At 41.8% G+C, this 18,525-nt stretch overlaps 1 protein-coding gene across 2 annotated transcripts in view; it reads right to left on the bottom strand.

Moving 5' to 3' along the window:
- tpcn2 (two pore segment channel 2) overlaps nt 1-18,525 on the bottom strand; it is a 35,293-nt gene that overhangs the window by 12,566 nt on the left and 4,202 nt on the right. For both annotated transcript variants that reach the window (XM_030048217.1, XM_030048216.1), the window contains exons 2-12: nt 15,280-15,335; nt 14,893-14,969; nt 14,309-14,486; nt 12,471-12,587; nt 10,555-10,661; nt 4,645-4,717; nt 3,883-3,982; nt 3,290-3,355; nt 3,082-3,146; nt 1,909-2,000; nt 327-408 (exon numbers count right to left, since the gene is read on the bottom strand). In XM_030048217.1, coding sequence (XP_029904077.1) covers nt 327-408; nt 1,909-2,000; nt 3,082-3,146; nt 3,290-3,355; nt 3,883-3,982; nt 4,645-4,717; nt 10,555-10,661; nt 12,471-12,587; nt 14,309-14,486; nt 14,893-14,969; nt 15,280-15,335 — 1,013 coding nt within the window. The remainder of the gene's footprint in view (nt 1-326; nt 409-1,908; nt 2,001-3,081; nt 3,147-3,289; nt 3,356-3,882; nt 3,983-4,644; nt 4,718-10,554; nt 10,662-12,470; nt 12,588-14,308; nt 14,487-14,892; nt 14,970-15,279; nt 15,336-18,525) is intronic.

Below are 18,525 nucleotides of genomic sequence, written 5' to 3'. Positions count from 1 at the left end.
CTTTACATGACCCTGCATCACCACCAAAAAGAGTTTTAGAAAAAAAAAACTAGTGCTAATCAATTCAGCCAGATTCTTTTCTAAATCCACCCGCACTGCCATTTGTTCACACAGGAACAAACAAAATGTGTGACCTCTTTTTCTTGGGTTAGGGTTAATTTTCATTTTCATGTCCGTGCCTGAAACGCATGGCACTGCAACAGGTTTATTTTGTGTTGTGTTACAAATTTGCAGCTTTCATTTTGCCTCATGATCAAGGTTCGGCCCTGCGCTGAGCCCCGGGTGGTGTGTGTGTGACAGGCCGCGGGCCGTGTGTTCGCTCTGACCTTGACGATGGCCACTCTGTAGTAGCTCTTCATCTGGACCCTGGACATCACCTCCAGCACCGCATCAACCTTCACACTTTCTCTGATGGGAGAAAAAAAAAACGAAAAAAGTGAACAGTGAAGGCATGAATAGGTCAGCGGCTTTGTGCACGACTGACATTCACCTCTGACTTCCTTTTTATTGCACGTCTTTTAGATTTGACCACTTGAGTTTCAGGAATGTATCTATGTATGCATGTACTGACAGCATGCAGGGTGTTTCTTTCATATAAAATTCAGATGCAGCAGCGTTTCTTAAATGCCATGCCCCGGCACGATTAAGTCTTTCTAACCCTGGAAGTTCCTACAGGAATACCACAGAAATATTACAGGCGACAGAGTGAATGTGTGTGTTGCAGTTATTACAGGAATACCACAGAAATATTACAGGGGACAGCGTGAATGTGTGTGTTGAAGTTATTACAGGAATACCACAGAAATATTACAGGGGACAGCGTGAATGTCTGTGTTGCAGTTATTACAGGAATACCACAGAAATATTACAGGGGACAGCGTGAATGTCTGTGTTGCAGTTATTGAATATCACAGAAATATTACAGGGGACAGCGTGAATGTGTGTGTTGCAGTTATTACAGGAATACCACAGAAGTATTACAGGCCACAGCGTGAATGTGTGTTGAAGTTATTACAGGAATACCACAGAAATATTACAGGCGACGGTGTGAATGTGTGTGTAGCAGTAATTACAGGAATACCACAGAAATACTGCAGGTTGGTTTATCCACCTCAGCGGAGAACCTGACCCTCTCAAAACCACTGGAATAATTCAATAATCCGAGAGTAATCTGAACGTGATCGGGTCAGGCTATAACAGATGTGAAATACATCTCCGGTAACTGACACTAAAATGAGGCTGGAGTGAGCGAGGATGTCCCCTTGTGTTAAACCCTTGCTGCCTGTTAAATGCCACTTTATTTTCATTTTTTGTTGGAAAGAGGACTTACTTTGCTAGTCCTCCTTCCATGCAAAAAATAAAAATAAAATGGTATTTAGCATGCAGTAGGAATGTAAGAATTTGTGTAAGAATTTCTTTTCAAGGTTTCTCTCTCTCTTGTTTTCTTTGAAATGATATGTGTTGTTTTGCATAGAGCGGGAAAGTGAGATCCAGGTCAGGTGAGGTGCATGTGGAGACGCATTTTAACGCCAGGTGTGAGCAGACGGACTGACAGCTGTTCACTTGTGATCCGAAGACACATTTTAATACCAGGAGGAAACAGAGCTGAGGATTCATTTCACGTTTTAATTTAGGGTGTTTCAGAACTAAGTAATAAGCTATAAGAGCATGTTGATGATTATATCAAAACGTGTGATAATACTGACCAAGAGATCTTGGCCTTTATTCCCCGTTATCTCTCAGAGTGGAATTATTAATAATCAGCACGACACTGAGCAACGCATGTTTGTGAATACTGCTGACAGTTTTGAGATGAGACGCCCTTTAAATGACGCTCCATCTGTCTGAGCAGGCATCCTGTTTGCATGTGTAAGGCTGTGTGTGTGTGTGTGTGTGTGTGTGTCTTACGCAGCAGCCCTTCTCGCTCCGTGGCAGCTCAGGATTTGGAAGGCAGCCCTGATTCCCAGTCGCCTCCTGATGATGGACGTCTGCACTGACATCTGCACAAAACACGACAGTTCATGTAATTCAAATGTTCGTCTGTGGGATCCTTGTTTTGATTTTCAAATTCTGTCTCCTGTTGAGATCACCTGTCAGTCAAACAGCGTGGCCCAAGCGAGGCTTTTACAGCTGAAACATAAATATCAGTGCTGTCAGCTGTGTGTGATGAAGCCGGGGATAGGGGAGTAACATTCCCAGAAAAAAACTTTGAGATTAAAGTCATAAATTTACAAGAAAAGCAACTGGATATTCTCTGAGATTTAAGTGGTAAATTTACAAGAGAAAAATCACCAATTTATGAGAAAAAAACTTGAAAATTCTGATTATTAAGTCACAAATTTGCAAGAAAAAACTATATTCTCTCCTCAGCATTTGGACTTTGAAGAGACGTTACTGTGACTTGGGCCGATTCCGAAAAAAAACAATATTGTGATTCTGGGCTAAAATCACCAGGATTTCCTTGTTACTGAATCCCATTGCAGAGTAGAACATAATACAGTTCCTTGGACAAAAAAGAAAACAGTTTTTTATATATATATTTGTGACTTTATAATCTCAAAATTTTCAAGTTTCTTTCTCATAAATTAAAAAAAAAATGTTCTTGTAAATTTACAACTTTAATCTGGGAAATTCTGAGTTTTTCTCTTGGAATATTAACCCCTCCCCTCCCCCAGCTCCATAATTTTTTTACCCCTTCAGTGGCGCTAATACACCGTCACAGTTCTCCAACATTTCAGTCCTTTAGTTGCTTTTAATAAATGAATTTTGGAGGAGCTGAACTGGAGGTTTGGACAGATTTTTTTTTGCAGGCAGAGTGTGTGAATGCATCACAGTGAGCAAAAAACAAGACACAAATCCGTGTATCATTTGCCAATCATCATTTGTCATTTTTCAAATAAAACCAAAAATACATATATAAAAAAAAACACAATCAATATTCAATATTCGTTTCCCAAAACCAAAATGAAAAAACAGATGACAGCTCGTTTTCACATTTCCAATTTTGTGCTCAAATCAAACATGTAAAATCAGATTCTCCTCAGCAGCATTTTGTCCTGTGGATTAGAGCTCGAGACTCACCAGTAAATATCCTCTGAACTGGTTGTAGATGATGGCTGTCAGCAGGTTCATCAGGAAGTACGTTCCTAGGAAGCAAGAGCCTCTGTGACACTTTTCCAAAACTCTGTTGTATATATGATCTGTATTGAACTGCCTCTGTAAGTCGCCTCACACACAAGCTGCTGCATTTATATAGATGATGATAATAATAATAATAATGGATGCTTACCAATGACACTGAAGCAGATGAAGAAGATGGAGTAGCCTCTGTTCAGGGAGTAGGCGGGGATCATCACTGTGACGGGACAAGACAAAAGTTAGCCCTTACATCAGGACTATAATCTGGCTTAGGTTTCAACTGGCTCAGGTAATCTGCTGGGTAATCTTCCTGTGTCTCAGCCACATCTTTGACTTTTATTTTGGAATTACTGACTTTGTTGCTGCTCTGTGTAAACCGGCACTTCTGCTTTCAGAGTTTGACCAGTTATCTGGTTTCTCCCGTCTAGAATGGTGTGAGCAGGAATTTCTTTTTTAAAGATTCGGGACTCAGCCTTGACAAGTGGGACGCGCTCTACCAGGTGAGCCTCCGAGCAGGAATTTCAGTCATTTTATATTTTGTTGTGGTTAAAATCCAACAATAATAATAATAATAAAAAAAAAAAACACTTCCATGCCCACTTTTTTTTTGCTGAATCTGAATCCAAATCTGAATTATTTTGCCCCAAAACAGAGCCCCCACAGAGCGGCAGTGGTGGATACTGAAGGGTGTTTGGTGTGTGTGTGTGTGTGTGTGTGTGGTGTGTGTGTGTGAGGCGGTGTTACCGTCAGGGTTGTTGGCGGTGGTCAGCAGCACCAGCAGCGAGGTGAGCGAGTGAGGCAGGTCTCTGAAGTACAGCTCCCACTCGCCGTTCTTCTCCGGGTCCTGCAGGCAGCCGAGAGGAGAGAGGAGGAGTTTATTTATTTTATTTTTATTTATTTTATTTATTTATTATTATTATTATTTTTTTATATATATATAGAGTGCTTTGATATTATAAAGACCAGATCAGCTTTTTGCTTCCTTCTCGAATGCGTCATTTGTGTTTCCTACATGTCGACTGTTTGATGTTTTGTTTAGTGACATATTTTTTTGGATCTGACATTTGGTGAGCTATTTGTTGGATCTGTTTGAGAAAAACAAAAGATCAAATCAAATCAAAAGACGCTGAAATTACTGACACAGTCCGCTTGTTTCTTAATAAATTCTGAGTTGAAATGATTGCAGTATTAATCCAGTTACTGTGAGTCTTATTTTCTTTGCCATGTAAAAGAAAACCGGTTTAAATAGGATAAAAAAAGGAGTTGCAGGTAATTTGAAATATTTTTGTGGTTTAACTTGAGATATGGAGGGACGTAGTTTCTGGTCACAGAGGCCCAGAGCCAACATTAATATGTGTGTGTGTGTGTGTGTGTGTGTGTGTGTGTGTGTGTGTGTGTGTGTGTGTGTGTGGTGTGTGTGTGTGTGTGTGTGGGACATGTCCTGGCCTGTGTGTTGGCTGCAGGGTGTGTATTCAACAGGGTGTGACCACATAGAGCACAGCTCACCTCTGTTTTGGCGAACAGCAGCATGCCGATCATGGTGAAGAGGCAGAGGTGGAGAGCCAGCAACAGGATCACACTGGAGACACACACACACACACACACACACACACACAGACAGGGCGGAGATGGAAAAGTGAGGATTCAGTGAGAAGTAAAGCAGGACAGGCCGTGTGGTTTTGTTCAGTCTATCAGCGTCAGTCTGCGGCGGCCACGTCAGAGGGAAGTGGGGAGCCGTGAACAGAAGTGAAAACCATATCAAGTCCTCGCGGGTTTTTATATTAAATAAGTGATGAAATGTGATTTCAACAGGCGCTGACACTGATTCAATCTGTGCTTTGGGAACAGTTGCATTTTCGCACTTGGACAATCACAAGGAGTGAACGAAGAAGGAAGAGACGACATCAGCGAGGAGCACGGATGAAGAGTTCAGTGTGTTTGTTATTGTTTTGAATGGGATTGATTCTCCATTTATCCTTCATTTCACAGGTTAGCACTCCAGAATTATGAATCAATCGATCAATCAGACTTCATTTGCAGCACTCAGCAGAAATGAGTACACCCCCTTTGAAAATTAAGACTTTTATTCATCTCTCAGTGAGAACAAATCACTGTTTTTTGAGAAGTTTTATTAAACCTTTATTTTATTAACATCAATGTGTGGTCACTTGACATCAGTAGGATAGGAAAATTATACATACGATAACACAGATGAGTACACCCTACAACAGTTTCTGCTAAAGCTAATATTTTGCACAGCCGCCTTGATTTTTAAGCACAGCACCAACTCTTCTGGACATCAAACGAACGAGTTTCTGTCTTTCTCCGTTCTTGGAGAATAAAGTCTTTCAGATCCTGGATGCTGGATGACGCTGTGTTGTGTTGTTGTGTTGTTGTGTTGGATCAAGGTCACGGGGCTGTACTACGAAGGAGCTCAACATAGCCACGCTTTGTGTTCACTATCAGGCTCAACAAAACCTAAAGCTCCAGTCAAAGTTAAGTGGTATCACGACGGCGGTTCTCATCAAGGTTTGTTCAGTCCGGCTGTCAGCTTTGTGCTCTGTGCGCATTCACAGAAAAGGGGGCGTTTTGGCCTCATATGATTCTACTTCCATGAAAAATGGACCGTTCACGGGCTGCATATTTCACGCAAGAGGAGCAGCTTGTCCTCATGGAAAGCTATGAAAATTTAAAAAATAAAATTAACGCTAAGAGCAACACTGTGGCCGCAAATAAGGCGAGAGAGGAGTGCTGGCGATTAATTTCAAAGGAAGCACAAAGGTTGGGGATTCTGTCACTGTTATAGCCATTTTAAATAATTGCTGCAATTCATTCAATATTATGAATTTTAGTTTAGAATATGTAACTTCAGTAGCTTTATGGGAGTGTTGCCTAGGAATTGGAGGTAAAGCCTGAGGTTAAGTCAGGTGACTGAAGGTGTGTGTGGGTGAGTCTAGCAGTGTCGGTTGGTTACCATGGTTACATGACAATTTTGACCACTATTTACGCTGCTTAGAGCTCCTTGTCAGTAGTTTCAGATAATTGTTCGTTACATTTGAAGTTTAACTAGAATTATGGAGCCATTTCTCTTGATGATTGTTTGTTCCTTTTTTGTTATTTTTTTTTTTCTAAATGGGTATAAGTGGCGTTTGGAGTGCGTTTGAATCACCACGGGCTGCTCCCGTCCAATCATCACCTTCGGATGCCGTGACAGTCACCGTTATAATATAAGGGGTTTCCTTTAAAAAAAAAAAAAAAAAATAGGCGTCTATAACAAAGTCTGTGATACAACGGAATATTTCTAACAAACGTGAAGTCTGTGCAAGTATGTGTCACCAATCACCGGACAAAAATACTCATTTTTGCACCATGATCATAAATCATTTTATTTATTTATTTATTTTCCTTTATTTTACCAGGAAGGTCCCATTGAGACACAATGTCTCTTCTTCCAGGGAGTCCTGGTCAAAATGGCAGCATAAAAAAGTTTCAAACACAGAAGGACACCAATTACACATAGACACACAGAGGGGTACCATTACACAAAGACAAAGGCTGACAAGACAATACAGGCTAATCCAGGGCTAGGATCACCAGCACTAAGCAGAGAAAAAAAAATCAACAGCATGTTGTAAGTGGCCTATATCAGACAATGACATTGTTCTATAAGAACAGTATTTAACAGACTTTTAAAAATATGAATTGTTTTTAATCTAGGGAATCTAGGGAATTTGTGTTAAAAAAAGGTCCAGTTTTGTTTTTGGTACAGACTAATCTCATTTAAAACCAATAAACCAGATTTGTGAGAATATTTTATCATATAGGATCCCATAGAAAGTATTAATTTTGTGGCACTTCTCTTGCAAATACATGTAGCACACACACAAACACAAACACACACACACACACACACACACAAAACAGTGAAAACAGGAACTGAGGGAATGCTATCATAATTCTCATGACTTTGCAATGAGGAAACACCAGCGGCAGGATTAAGACCAAAAAAAAAAACAGAGCAAACTCAAAATAGAAAAATAAAAGTAGTAATAAAATGGGTGGTAAGATATGGAAAAAGGAGAAAATAAGTAAAGAAACAAAAGAATAAATAAAAACTCCAACCAGCATATAAAAAGTACATGAATGGTTAAGAGTGCAGGATAATAAAAAAAACAGTAAGTAAACAAATCAATAAATACAGAGGAAAGTATGTAGAGTTGATTCATAGAATTCTTGTGTATACAGGTATGACCTTGCTGTTCCACAGGTGAGGACTTTACTCTCAGAAAAACACCGGTTCTTAGATGGTTCTTCAAAATGCTCTGTGGTTCTACAGAGAACCATCAGCAGCTGAAGAACCTCTTTATTTAGGGGCTGGTTCTCCACACACTGCATGTGGTTCTTTAAAGTCCTAAAGGTTCTTCATGTTTATTGGAGTTATTTGATGGCGGCAGCAGCTAACAATTCTTTTCCTTGTGGATTAATGTGCAGATTATTTCCTCGGTGAATGGATTAATGTCTCGCTCTATAAACCATCAGAAAACAGGGAGAGATGCCACAGCGTCACAGCGGACATTTTTAATAGCTCGTCTGGAACCCAGTGAAGGAACAAGGAACGTGGAGAACCGACCAACAACACGTTCATGTTGGTTTTCAACCTGCATACAGTCATCTGATTTAAAACACTCAGAGAACCTTTTATTCTGAAAAAAAACAAACAAACAAACAAAAAAAAACACTAAAGAACCATTTAAAAAGCAAAAAACAAAAAAAACAAGGTTCTTTACTGAACTAGATGGGTTTACAAAGAACTTTCTTAATTTTTTTTTTTGATGGTTCTTTGATATGGTTCTTTAATGAACCATCTACACAAACGGGTCTTTGGGGGGGAAATGGTTCGTCAGTGTCTTCAGCATTACTCCGAGGAACTATTTTTGGTTCCATTTAGCACCTTCATCTTTCTGTGTGTGGTTCTCTGTCGTGCGTCTGCTGCTAACCAGCTCCTTTGACCTGTGGGAGTGTACGTTTTTAACTAGCATGTGGCTAACATGAGCACCGTTTGTCCTGGTGCTGTGAGACCCGGAACGAGGAAATGAGAACAGCAGTCTGCATCGTGTTTTTGGTTCTGCAGCTGAATCCGTCCCGTCGCAGCTCGGACAGCAGAGGGCGTGAGTTTTGTAGTTTTGATTCTCCGCGCCGTCACGCTGCCTTCAGTATCAGTGGTATGAAAGTCTGGCACCGAGGCAGATTTGGATGCCAAGTTTTCACTTCCTTCTGTTTGAGCTCGCTGGCACATGAAGGTTCAGTCTGCCCAGATACAAGCCACATCGGATTTCAAAACAAAAGCCCCACAGACTCCATCCAGATCACAAGTGGACAGCTCTGACTTCAGGTGTGGACGGGAGGTGGTCTGATCACTCAAACCACATGAGGCCGTGTTCACACTGCAGGCAGATCTGTTTTCAAATCAGGACCAGGACCAGGATTTGAGAAACAAATCGGGTCTGCCTGCAGGGTGAACACGGCTGCAGCAGAGGTGAGGGACGCAGCTTTGGGCCACATCACATTTGTACTGTGAACGCTCATGGATCCAAAGGCTTCCTGAGTAGCAGGGGAAGAACACCTGGCTTGAAACTGAAATGGTGAATATCAGTGAGATAATGACACACGAGGAGGACAGAAGAGGAGGGAGCAGCAGTACGGTGCAGAAACAAAGGAAAGAGGCATCAATGCTGCATCCTGTTCCAGACGGCAAAGCATGAAAGACACACGGCTCCATGACATCTGGTCTTCTTTATTTGATCTGATGCTGGCTTTATTCAGAGTTGTCTTGGCGTTGCCGTGCTGCATCCGTGTGTTTTTAGCTCAACTTGCTGTTTTTCTCCCAGTCGCCTCAAACTGACCACTGTCATGTCATTTCCACATCCAGACGCTGGATCCGATACGGGACGTTTTGTTTGGGTTTGGGTTGTGTTTCTGTAACTTCACCATGTCAGTGGCTGCTTAAGGAAGTGCAGAGCTGGAGCTTTCAGTTCAGGCTGAGTGAGATCGCAGCGTTACAGACTGACCTGAGGCAGGTCGTGCTCCTAAAATGATATCTGACCAGAATTATGAAACAGGGGTGTTTCTGCCTGTGGGTTAGGGGTGTAAATCACAGGCTTTATCACCATATGGTATTATATTGATTCTCTGTACAGTGATACGATATCTGCCGATATTACAAAGTCTGCCACAATATGATTTCAATTTGATTCAATTTGATTCAGAGGCCTGCAATCGATATCAGACGATAGCACATTCTCATTAACACGTTTAGTTACTGGGCATTAGATCAGCTCACAAAACAGCTGAAATATGATTTGACAGGTTCATTGTTGGTCGTGTTTCTGGTAACAGCGCTGCTTGCCTACAGCGTGTGTTCTGCCAGTCGACCCGTCTGTCCTCCTGAATCCAAAGTGTTTCCACTGAGCTGACTTACTTCCTCCTCCTCGCCTTTATCTGCGACGCTTGCCATTATTAGCGCGGCATTACCTCGCAGTTTCTGCCACGGTTTCAGGTGTGTTTAGGAGGCAACAGCAGCAGAAGTGCGCCGTGAGAATTTCAAAATAAAGGCGGCGTGATCTGAAAGATGACGATGATGATCGGCAGTTTGCATCGATCCCACTGTATCGCTGAACGCTCAGTCGATGGATCGTTACAGTTAACCCCCTCGTGAGGGTTTCACAGTCCAGTTAACACCTTAAGGACAGGGATTCACATTTTCTGTATTTTTTTTTTTTTATGAAACTATGTAAAGTTGTTGTTGTTTCGTCAGCTCCCTCAAACATCAACGCTGCCAGGTTTGTGTCAGCTGGCAGGAAAAAGTCCATTCAGGAAAAACCAGTTCCTGTGCGGCCAGATTTCCCAAAGAGCACCACAGCACTGCAAAGAATGTGGTGTTGCCATGGTAACACTGGCACAGGTGAGTACCGCCAGCAGAATGGGTTTAGACTTCAACACTGATGTGCTGCTGCCCTGCTCTGCTCTGTGTTTGGTATTTAAACTATGATTACTATAATGCACGATGTGTTTGGGGCTTCCAGGTTCAGTTTAAATTCTACTATAAAAGACACGATGTGTCGCAAAATTGCAGTGGATGAGGGGCTTTTTTGTTCTTGTTTTTTTTTTTTTTTTTTTTTTTTTTTTTTTCAGAACAGAGTACGGGCTGCAAAGTGAGTTCTGAAAACCAGAAATCAGCCGGCAAAATAATCACTGAATCATTACTGTTGATGTCATGGTTACTCTGTGATGAGTGACAGCAGAAAAACACACTTACTGCCCCTTTAAAGTGCACCCCATCGTCACTCATGTCTAAGTCTCAGTGTGTGTGTGTGTGTGTGTGTGTGTGTGTGTGTGGGGTGTGTGTGGGTCAGATACCTGGCGATCTCAGGCAGAGTCCTCTTGATGCACTTGAGCGTCTTCTTCATCAGCGAGGAGTTTTGGAGGAGGAAGAACGGCCGGATGAGTCGTCGCACTCTCAGTTTCTGGTGTTTAAAAATCCAGAGATGACTTCAGTAAACTTTTGGATCAGCTTGAGGAATGAAATCCACCTTCTGTTCTGCTCATAACCCACCTGAGGTGCACTCATCAACCTATTCTGGACATTACATGGTCAGTGTCATACGCTTTGTCTCATTACAACACAGATCCCTGTGGATTAACTGCAGCGCTGGCTAAGTTACTCAAAAAAAAAAATTAAGTAAAGTTCCTCATTACTTTCTTTCTTCCTCATTACTTTTGTGTTTCTAAAACCAAGATGAGGCCTCCGCAGAAGAAGAGGGCACCAAATCCTAAAATTACATCATATTAAAGTCCCACTTCACTCTAAAATGTGTTGCTCTTCCGTTTCTGTCCCTAAAATGTCTGATCTTGACTCTACTGACTTCTATCTGTGCAAAGTTTGTCACAAGAGAGGTGTTTTCACACTCCTCTACACGACCCGAGCTCGTTGGGACCCATTGGGGCGGGTCGGGTTTGAAAAAAAAAAAAAATTAGAAGTTATGCTTGGGTTGGAGTCAGGTTCGGTCACCTTGGTGTTACTTTAGTGGAAATCCATTGTAACAACCTCCTGTACAGTGCTGGAATTTACGTGACGACACCGAAGGCAACATGTAGGCCAGGAGGACAAGCTAAATCTGGGGCTCGGTCGGGTTTCGACAAAAAAATGCAGCCCGAGCCACACACTAATGTGTAAGCCCCTAAAATCTGAGATTGAGATGAATCCTGGGCCAGCTGGATTAGCAACATCACAAATCCCACAGCCAATCAGTCGTCACCTGATGGGGCGCTGCTTTGCATATTGTTAGCAGCAGTTGCATGGAAAAAATGTCTTAATATGTAATACTTTAACTTTAACCCTCTGGTGCATAGCGGTCACTACAGTGGACAGCTGTTTAAAGTCATTTTCTCCTAAATGCAGTGGTTTCTATGGTGGAATTGCATATCAGCTGTTAGAATGCTCTCTGCTGCTCCCCTCCATTGAGGTTTATGCAGAGACTGTCAGTTCTTGTTACTGAACACGTATTAATATTAGTATCATGACATGGTGATACCAGTCCTGCATCCTTAAAGAAGTATGGAGACTCACAAAAGTGTTCATGCTCTAAGAAGACTAAAAACACATAAGAAAACAATCTTGACTCAGGCTTTCATAATTCATGCATCAAAGGGTTAAATAAAAGTTCATATCTGATCCTAGATCTTGGTACATCTCCACTTACAGAAAGAGAGAATCCAGTGTTGTTTTCATGTGGTTTTCTGGTTGAATTTTAGTGATAAATACTCTGTAAGGATTATTCTTAGTTAGAGTCACAGCAGTGTTACAGACCCCATGATGTGGACTCTACTGTCTTGATTTGATGGATTTCCTGTTGAAACAGGAAGTCTGGGCAGGACATGGTGCAGGGAAGGATCAATCACAAGTGCAAACCAACAGGACAAACCAGGTTTTAGTGGCTGAAATTTTAATTTACACCCAACTAGAGCAGGATGATGTCACTGTTTAAGACGCTCTGTGAAAGACTGACTTTGATCGCTTAGTTATTTTTGACGTGTTAAATTTGGCACGACTCCACTGAAGTCCTGTGCCCAAGTGATGCAAATAACACGATTGTTATTAGAAAGGTAACTGTAGTGTGATTACTGACAATTTAAACCGTTTGTTACTGTGTCACTGGGGAAAGTAATTAATTCTTAACATGATCTAACTAGCTTCTAATTAATGTTTCTAGGTTGCTAAGTTTCTGATTCTAAATATAATCTGATTACAGTTCAGATTAACCGGCGGGCCTCACCTCCTCACAGTCCATGCTGATCGTTAACATCCAGTCGATGACAGACGCCACGATGACCACCATGTAGCAGATCAGCCATTTGCTCTTCCTAAACTCCTCCCAGCCAATCAGATAGCTCTGCGGACAAACACACACACACACACACACACACACACACACACACACATAGGAAGGAAGTTAGTTAAATTGTTCAAAGGGACAAAACAATCAGGGCATTTCGATGAGCCGTGGCATGGAGAGGACATCGTGTTGTATCCTGTTGTGAGCTAAATTTTACATCTCAGCCATTTATAATGTAATAAAACCATGATGATAAAATATCTTGTCAAAAAAAAAAACATTAACTGTCCATCTGAAAGAGTCAAAAATATAATAAATTTGTTAATGTTCTGTAATAAGTTGTAACATGAGGTAATAAACTCACATTCTAACATTTCAACAGTGGTTATGGAAAGGTGTAACAATGATATGAACCAGTGATATGATAATGATATAATAATAAACAATGTCTTGACTTGAGTTGAATGTTGTTCTTATCCTTTGTCTGTGTGTGTGTGTGTGTGTGTGTGTGTGTGTGTGTTTGTGTGTATTTCTATGTATGCATGCATGGATGTTCCTGTCCATAAGCACACTGTTGCTGTGTTATCTTGTTTACATGGAAAGCATTTGAACCGCTTTTGCATGAGATGACGCAATACAAATAAAATTTAGAATTTGAATCGATTTGAATTCTTATCACTGCTCAGAATTAATTAAAGTCATTTCATGTAAGTTAATGAAATCATGGAATGTCACACCACTTGGCAGTTTATGGCATTTAATTGTCAGATTTCATTTTCGACCCATTCCCAGAGCCGAGAGAAAAGTCACTCTGTTTGTTCAGCTGCTGCAGGGAGTTCACTGCTGCCACATTCAGGTGATGACGGATTTATGATTAATGCAATCTGCTGACTGGGAAAACTTGTTCACTCGTGGTAACTGTAAATAGGATGTGGAATTTTATGGAGATTTGGCAAAATGAATTGTGGAAAAGCGTCCGCAGTGGCAGCTTGTATGGCAGCAGATCCACTTTCTGTATGCTGGCAGTACAAGGTGGTAAAAATCTGCATCAGGAGCTGTTTTCCCAGTTTGAACCAGCCTGGAAAAGCCACCTGGTCCTGCAAGATCAAATCAGTTTGACTCGTGAAACCGTCTGCACACTCGACTCAACTGAACCTTTTAGTTTTCAAACAAAAAAATGATGGGACTAATCAGATTAAATTTTCTAATCAGCGCGGTTTAAATTTTCCGACATGAAACACAACAGAAAACTGCTCAGGACATCCAACAGTCCTTTTTTGCCAAACGGCTCAGTGGTAAGGAATTTATCTCGATTTGCTCAAGGCAGAACAACAAGCAGTCAAAGCATACCACGTGATAAGAAACAAAACACATTGCACATAATCCCACCCCATAAACTGATTTGTTTAATGTAAATAAATAACGGTAAAGAAATCACCGTGTGGCTGTGCCAGGCCACAGAAATACAATCAACTGCACTTGAGAAAAACTCAAATATGTATATATATATGTATATTTGCTGCATTTGCTTTGTGGCTGCTTTTAAAGTAGCTTAACTACAACAGAGTGGTATTTTGCATGTGGCCTCTCCAACACGTGAACACTTTCAGGTTCCAGCAACAACACGTCACTTTGTTCTTTCATTTCTTTTGATAGGCTGTGCTATAAACCCAACATCAGATAATTTGCCAGCAAGATTTCCAATCTTCAATCACCACAGGTTACAGCCAGGTAACAGGAGGAACAGAGTGTGTGTCCTCCCGCCGGGCGCTGCTCACCTTGACGGCAAGGTCGAGGGTAAAGATGGCGAGGCAGACCATCTCGATGCTCTCGGTGAAGCCGCACGGCGGCTCCCAGGGCGGGGCTCGGCGCCGCGGGTCCGACGACACGCTCAGGGAGGACGGACGCTCCACGAACGCCAGCAGCAACACCACGGCAATGGTCAAACCAAGACCCCTGGACAGGGAGAGGAGGATAAACACACACACACAAACACACTCAATGTAGATAATGTAGTCTTCATTTTCTGAGTTAGAGACATTCAGTGTGATGTGGAAACCTGCCCAGCTCTGCTTCTGGTTCACATTTGACTGGTAAATCTTTGGAATGAAATGTAGTGATCATTTTAGAGTGTTTATCCTCATTCAGTGCCATGTATGCTACTCTGTTCAGCTTTGGTACAAACTGGGAGGCTCAGAAAAACAAATCATATTATGGTCATTTTACACTATGGGGCAGGACAAATCCTACACGGTGCACCTGTAGACCCCAGTCCAGTTTGATGCCTCTGGCCAAAGTAGGTGTTAAAAATTGTGAACCACAAAGACACACTTTAGCAATAAACAGAAAATCTGCAACTTACCATTGGCATATCCTGGAGTAATACCACCGATAGAGGCGAAGCGACTTGGCGTCGACCCGGTGATTGATGGACCGATACTGTACAAGTTCATAAGGACACAGCATGCAGCGCATTGAGCATAAATCTGTTTTCACATACTGCACTACATCACACTGTGGCCAGCACACCTGACATTATTATGAGTGCATACATTTTAATCACAGAGGAGCTTAGGGGGAACGGTCAGTTCAGTATTTGATCTGCATCATGCTTTTTTATGTGCATCGGCATTTTCCTGTGTCTCAACTAAACACCAAAACTAAAGAGAAACAAAGGTCTTTTCCTTTCCTTTGTCACTTGTTCTGCACACACAGCACGGTGGCTACAGCATATCTGTCATATTATTACCTGTATGGCGTCCTCGATGAATACGACAGCTTGCTGGATGTACAGATCTTCATCACCTGTGGACAAAAGTGAGAAAAGCATGACCATCTTCAGCAGGACGGCTAACACCTGGTGCCAGTCCGTCACACAGACAGACGAGGCAAAGATCTCAGAGGTCGTCCACGTCTGCTCGAGCTCAGCGTCGCTCAAACTCGGCTCAAACAAGGTTCAGCTGCACAGACCGAGACAAACGTCAAGCCTGCAGCTCAAACACTAAACACTAAATACTGTTTTGTATCTGAAGACAAAAGCAGAGTGCTGCCATCAAGGTGTGAGGTCAAGGAAGAATTCATGTTCAACAGACTCCAAGGGGAAACCAGAAACAAAGTTAACCTCATGAATAAACAGGGCTGCCCCACACTAAACACAGAAAAAGTGCTGTGCTGGGGCCCTCAGGTTGTACACCAGGGCCTCAGGTTGTGCCGAGGCCTCATGTTTTATACCAGGGCCTCATGTTTTACACCAGGGCCTCATGTTGTGCCGGGGCCTCATGTTTTACACCAGGGCCTCAGGTTGTGCCGGGGCCTCATGTTTTACACCAGGGCCTCATGTTTTACACCAGGGCCTCATGTTGTGCCGGGGCCTCAGGTTGTACACCAGGGCCTCATGTTGTGCCAGGGGCCTCAGGTTGTACACCAGGGCCTCATGTTGTGCCGGGGGCCTCAGGTTGTACACCAGGGCCTCATGTTGTGCCGGGGCCCTCAGGTTGTACACCAGGGCCTCATGTTGTGCCGGGGCCCTCAGGTTGTACACCAGGGCCTCATGTTGTGCCGGGGCCCTCAGGTTGTACACCAGGGCCTCAGGTTGTGCCGGGGCCTCAGGTTGTACACCAGGGCCTCAGGTTGTGCCGGGGCCCTCAGGTTGCGCTGCATGACCAAGTCAAGTCCAGTCAGCTGAGGTCTGTCGTCTATCACATGCACCGCTGTAATGATTGACAGTCACCATCTGACCAATCACAGCTCAGCACCGGGCGGGTTTAAGGGTCTGGCTGCTAGTTTTTTTTCTATTTCAGGTTGAAGTTTTTTAAGGAAATATTTATTTATTTATTTATTTATTTATTTTGTAATTTGTTTATTTTTTTATTTAAACCTTTATTTAAACCTTTATTACTAATTGACAACCTAATTATTATTATTATTATTTTTAAATTTCTGATGTTTGTTCTTATTAATACAAATTATTACATTAAATGGCATTTTGTTATGCACTGATTTTGTGCCTGCTGTACACTTGGCGGATGGGAGTGCACAGGAGGGGGCCTCATAACAAAATGTGCTTGGGGCCCAGTTTGGCTCGGGGCCGCTCTGTGAATAAAGACCTGGTCAGGTCGGGTCTGTGTTCTGGTTGTGGTCAGGGACACAAAAAACACAACATCCACACAAAAATAAAGCCCAATAAAAACATTAAAACACAATAAAAACAGCAAATACCTGGAATCTCTAAGAACAGTAATTTTAGGCACCAGAATAAAATAAATAAATCAAGATTATTTAAAAATAAATAAATAAATACTATATACAATAAAATTTACAACTAATATCACAGGAGTTTTTTGTTTTTTTTTATTTAATGCATAATGGCATAAAAAAAGGCTTATACCACAGGAGATCCTATGGCAATACAATAGAAGATAACATAAAATAAATAAATGAATAAATAAATACCATTAGGAACTACATGGCTGTGGTAAATTTATTATTAGGCATCATGAACAAAGCAAAAGTCCCTGTGGGGATATTATACTATATTGTTGTGAGAAATTTTCTTTTGTCACAGAGGTCAGAGGTCAGAGGTCAGGGCCTGGAGCTGACTGAGATTCAGGATTTTGCTCAAAGGCACTTTGGCAGAGCAAAGCATTTGCAAATATGAACATTATGTTTTCAGCGGTGGTGGAGAACGTGCTGGAAAAGCAGAAGTTTTGTTAATGTGCTGGTAGCAGAAGCAGAAGTACAACTATAAATATATATATATATATATTTAAAAAGTACTTAAGAAAAAGTAAAATGTTTAAAAAGTACTCAGTGAAAGTGCTGAGCTCCTTTAAGGAAACAAGGTGACAAGGACAGCACCCCCCAAAACCTGTCAAAAAAATGATTAAGATTAAGATTAAGATTAAGTACACTTTATTAATCCCACAAGGGGAAATTCCAATTTAAGTTACATCCCGTCCAAGAGACACCAAATGACATGACAATACAGGGTTACAGGATCAGGAAAACTTCGGGTCAGCCACCTTGCGTGGCGCCCCTTACATTAGATGAGAAAGGAGGACATTAGGGAAGGGGGGGGGGGGGGGGGGGGGGGGGGGGGGGTCAAATGTCAAACTGGGGCACAACATGGCATTAGCAAAAAAAAAAACACACCCCAGCACAATGAGCACATAATAAACAACATGACTCAAGACAATGCACATGTGGAAGGGGGGAGGGATTAGGGAAGGGGGAGATGTCCCAGCACAGACGAGGGCCGTATGCATCCACTATGGTGCTCCGCACCCACGAGCTGCACTGAAAACGGGAGGAGAGGGGGTGGGGGGCCAACGAGGCGTTGAATTTCAAGGAATGTGTGTATATGTGTCCTTGTGTATGTGTATGCGTAAGTCCAGGACCATCTTCCCCATACAGACTACACATTGTCTCTGCCGTTGATGGTTTATTTTTTTGTTGTTTTGTTTGTGCAGTGGTGTTGATCCCACTGCACACCTCCAGTCGCCGTTCACAAACAGGGGAATCAGGCATTTCTGAAGCCGTTCTGATTTTAAAGTTGATTTTGAGTTTTTCTTTATTTTAGTGGCGTGTGGGGCCAGTCGGGTTAAGAGGCGGGCCTGGGCCTACAGGGGTCCTGTAGAGTCTTCCAGGGGGAATACTTTAAATTCACTTTCTTTAAAATGCTTATATGATGCGCTGAACGCATCATATAAACAGGAGGAATCTGACTCAGCATCACTGATCTAACCTTTAAATATATCATTTTAATAATTATAAATATAGTTTTATTGTCAGTTTTATTTTTAGTATTATTTTATTAATTTATTTTTCTGGTGAATTTCTTTCTTTCTTTCTTTCTTTTTTTTTTTTGCTAATTTTCTGGTAAATTTCATGCATTTTTTTGTCTTAATTTTCCCTGACATTCAGATAATTTTTTGCTACTTTTTAACTAATGTTTAACTAATTTTGCTAATTTGCTAACTTCTTTTTTTCTTTCCTT

Source organism: Myripristis murdjan, chromosome 3 (assembly GCF_902150065.1).
Source record: "Myripristis murdjan chromosome 3, fMyrMur1.1, whole genome shotgun sequence".
Taxonomy (NCBI): Eukaryota; Metazoa; Chordata; class Actinopteri; order Holocentriformes; family Holocentridae; genus Myripristis; species Myripristis murdjan.
The sequence above is the reverse complement of the archived record's forward strand: the minus strand, read 5'-3'. Positions and strand labels throughout refer to the sequence as shown.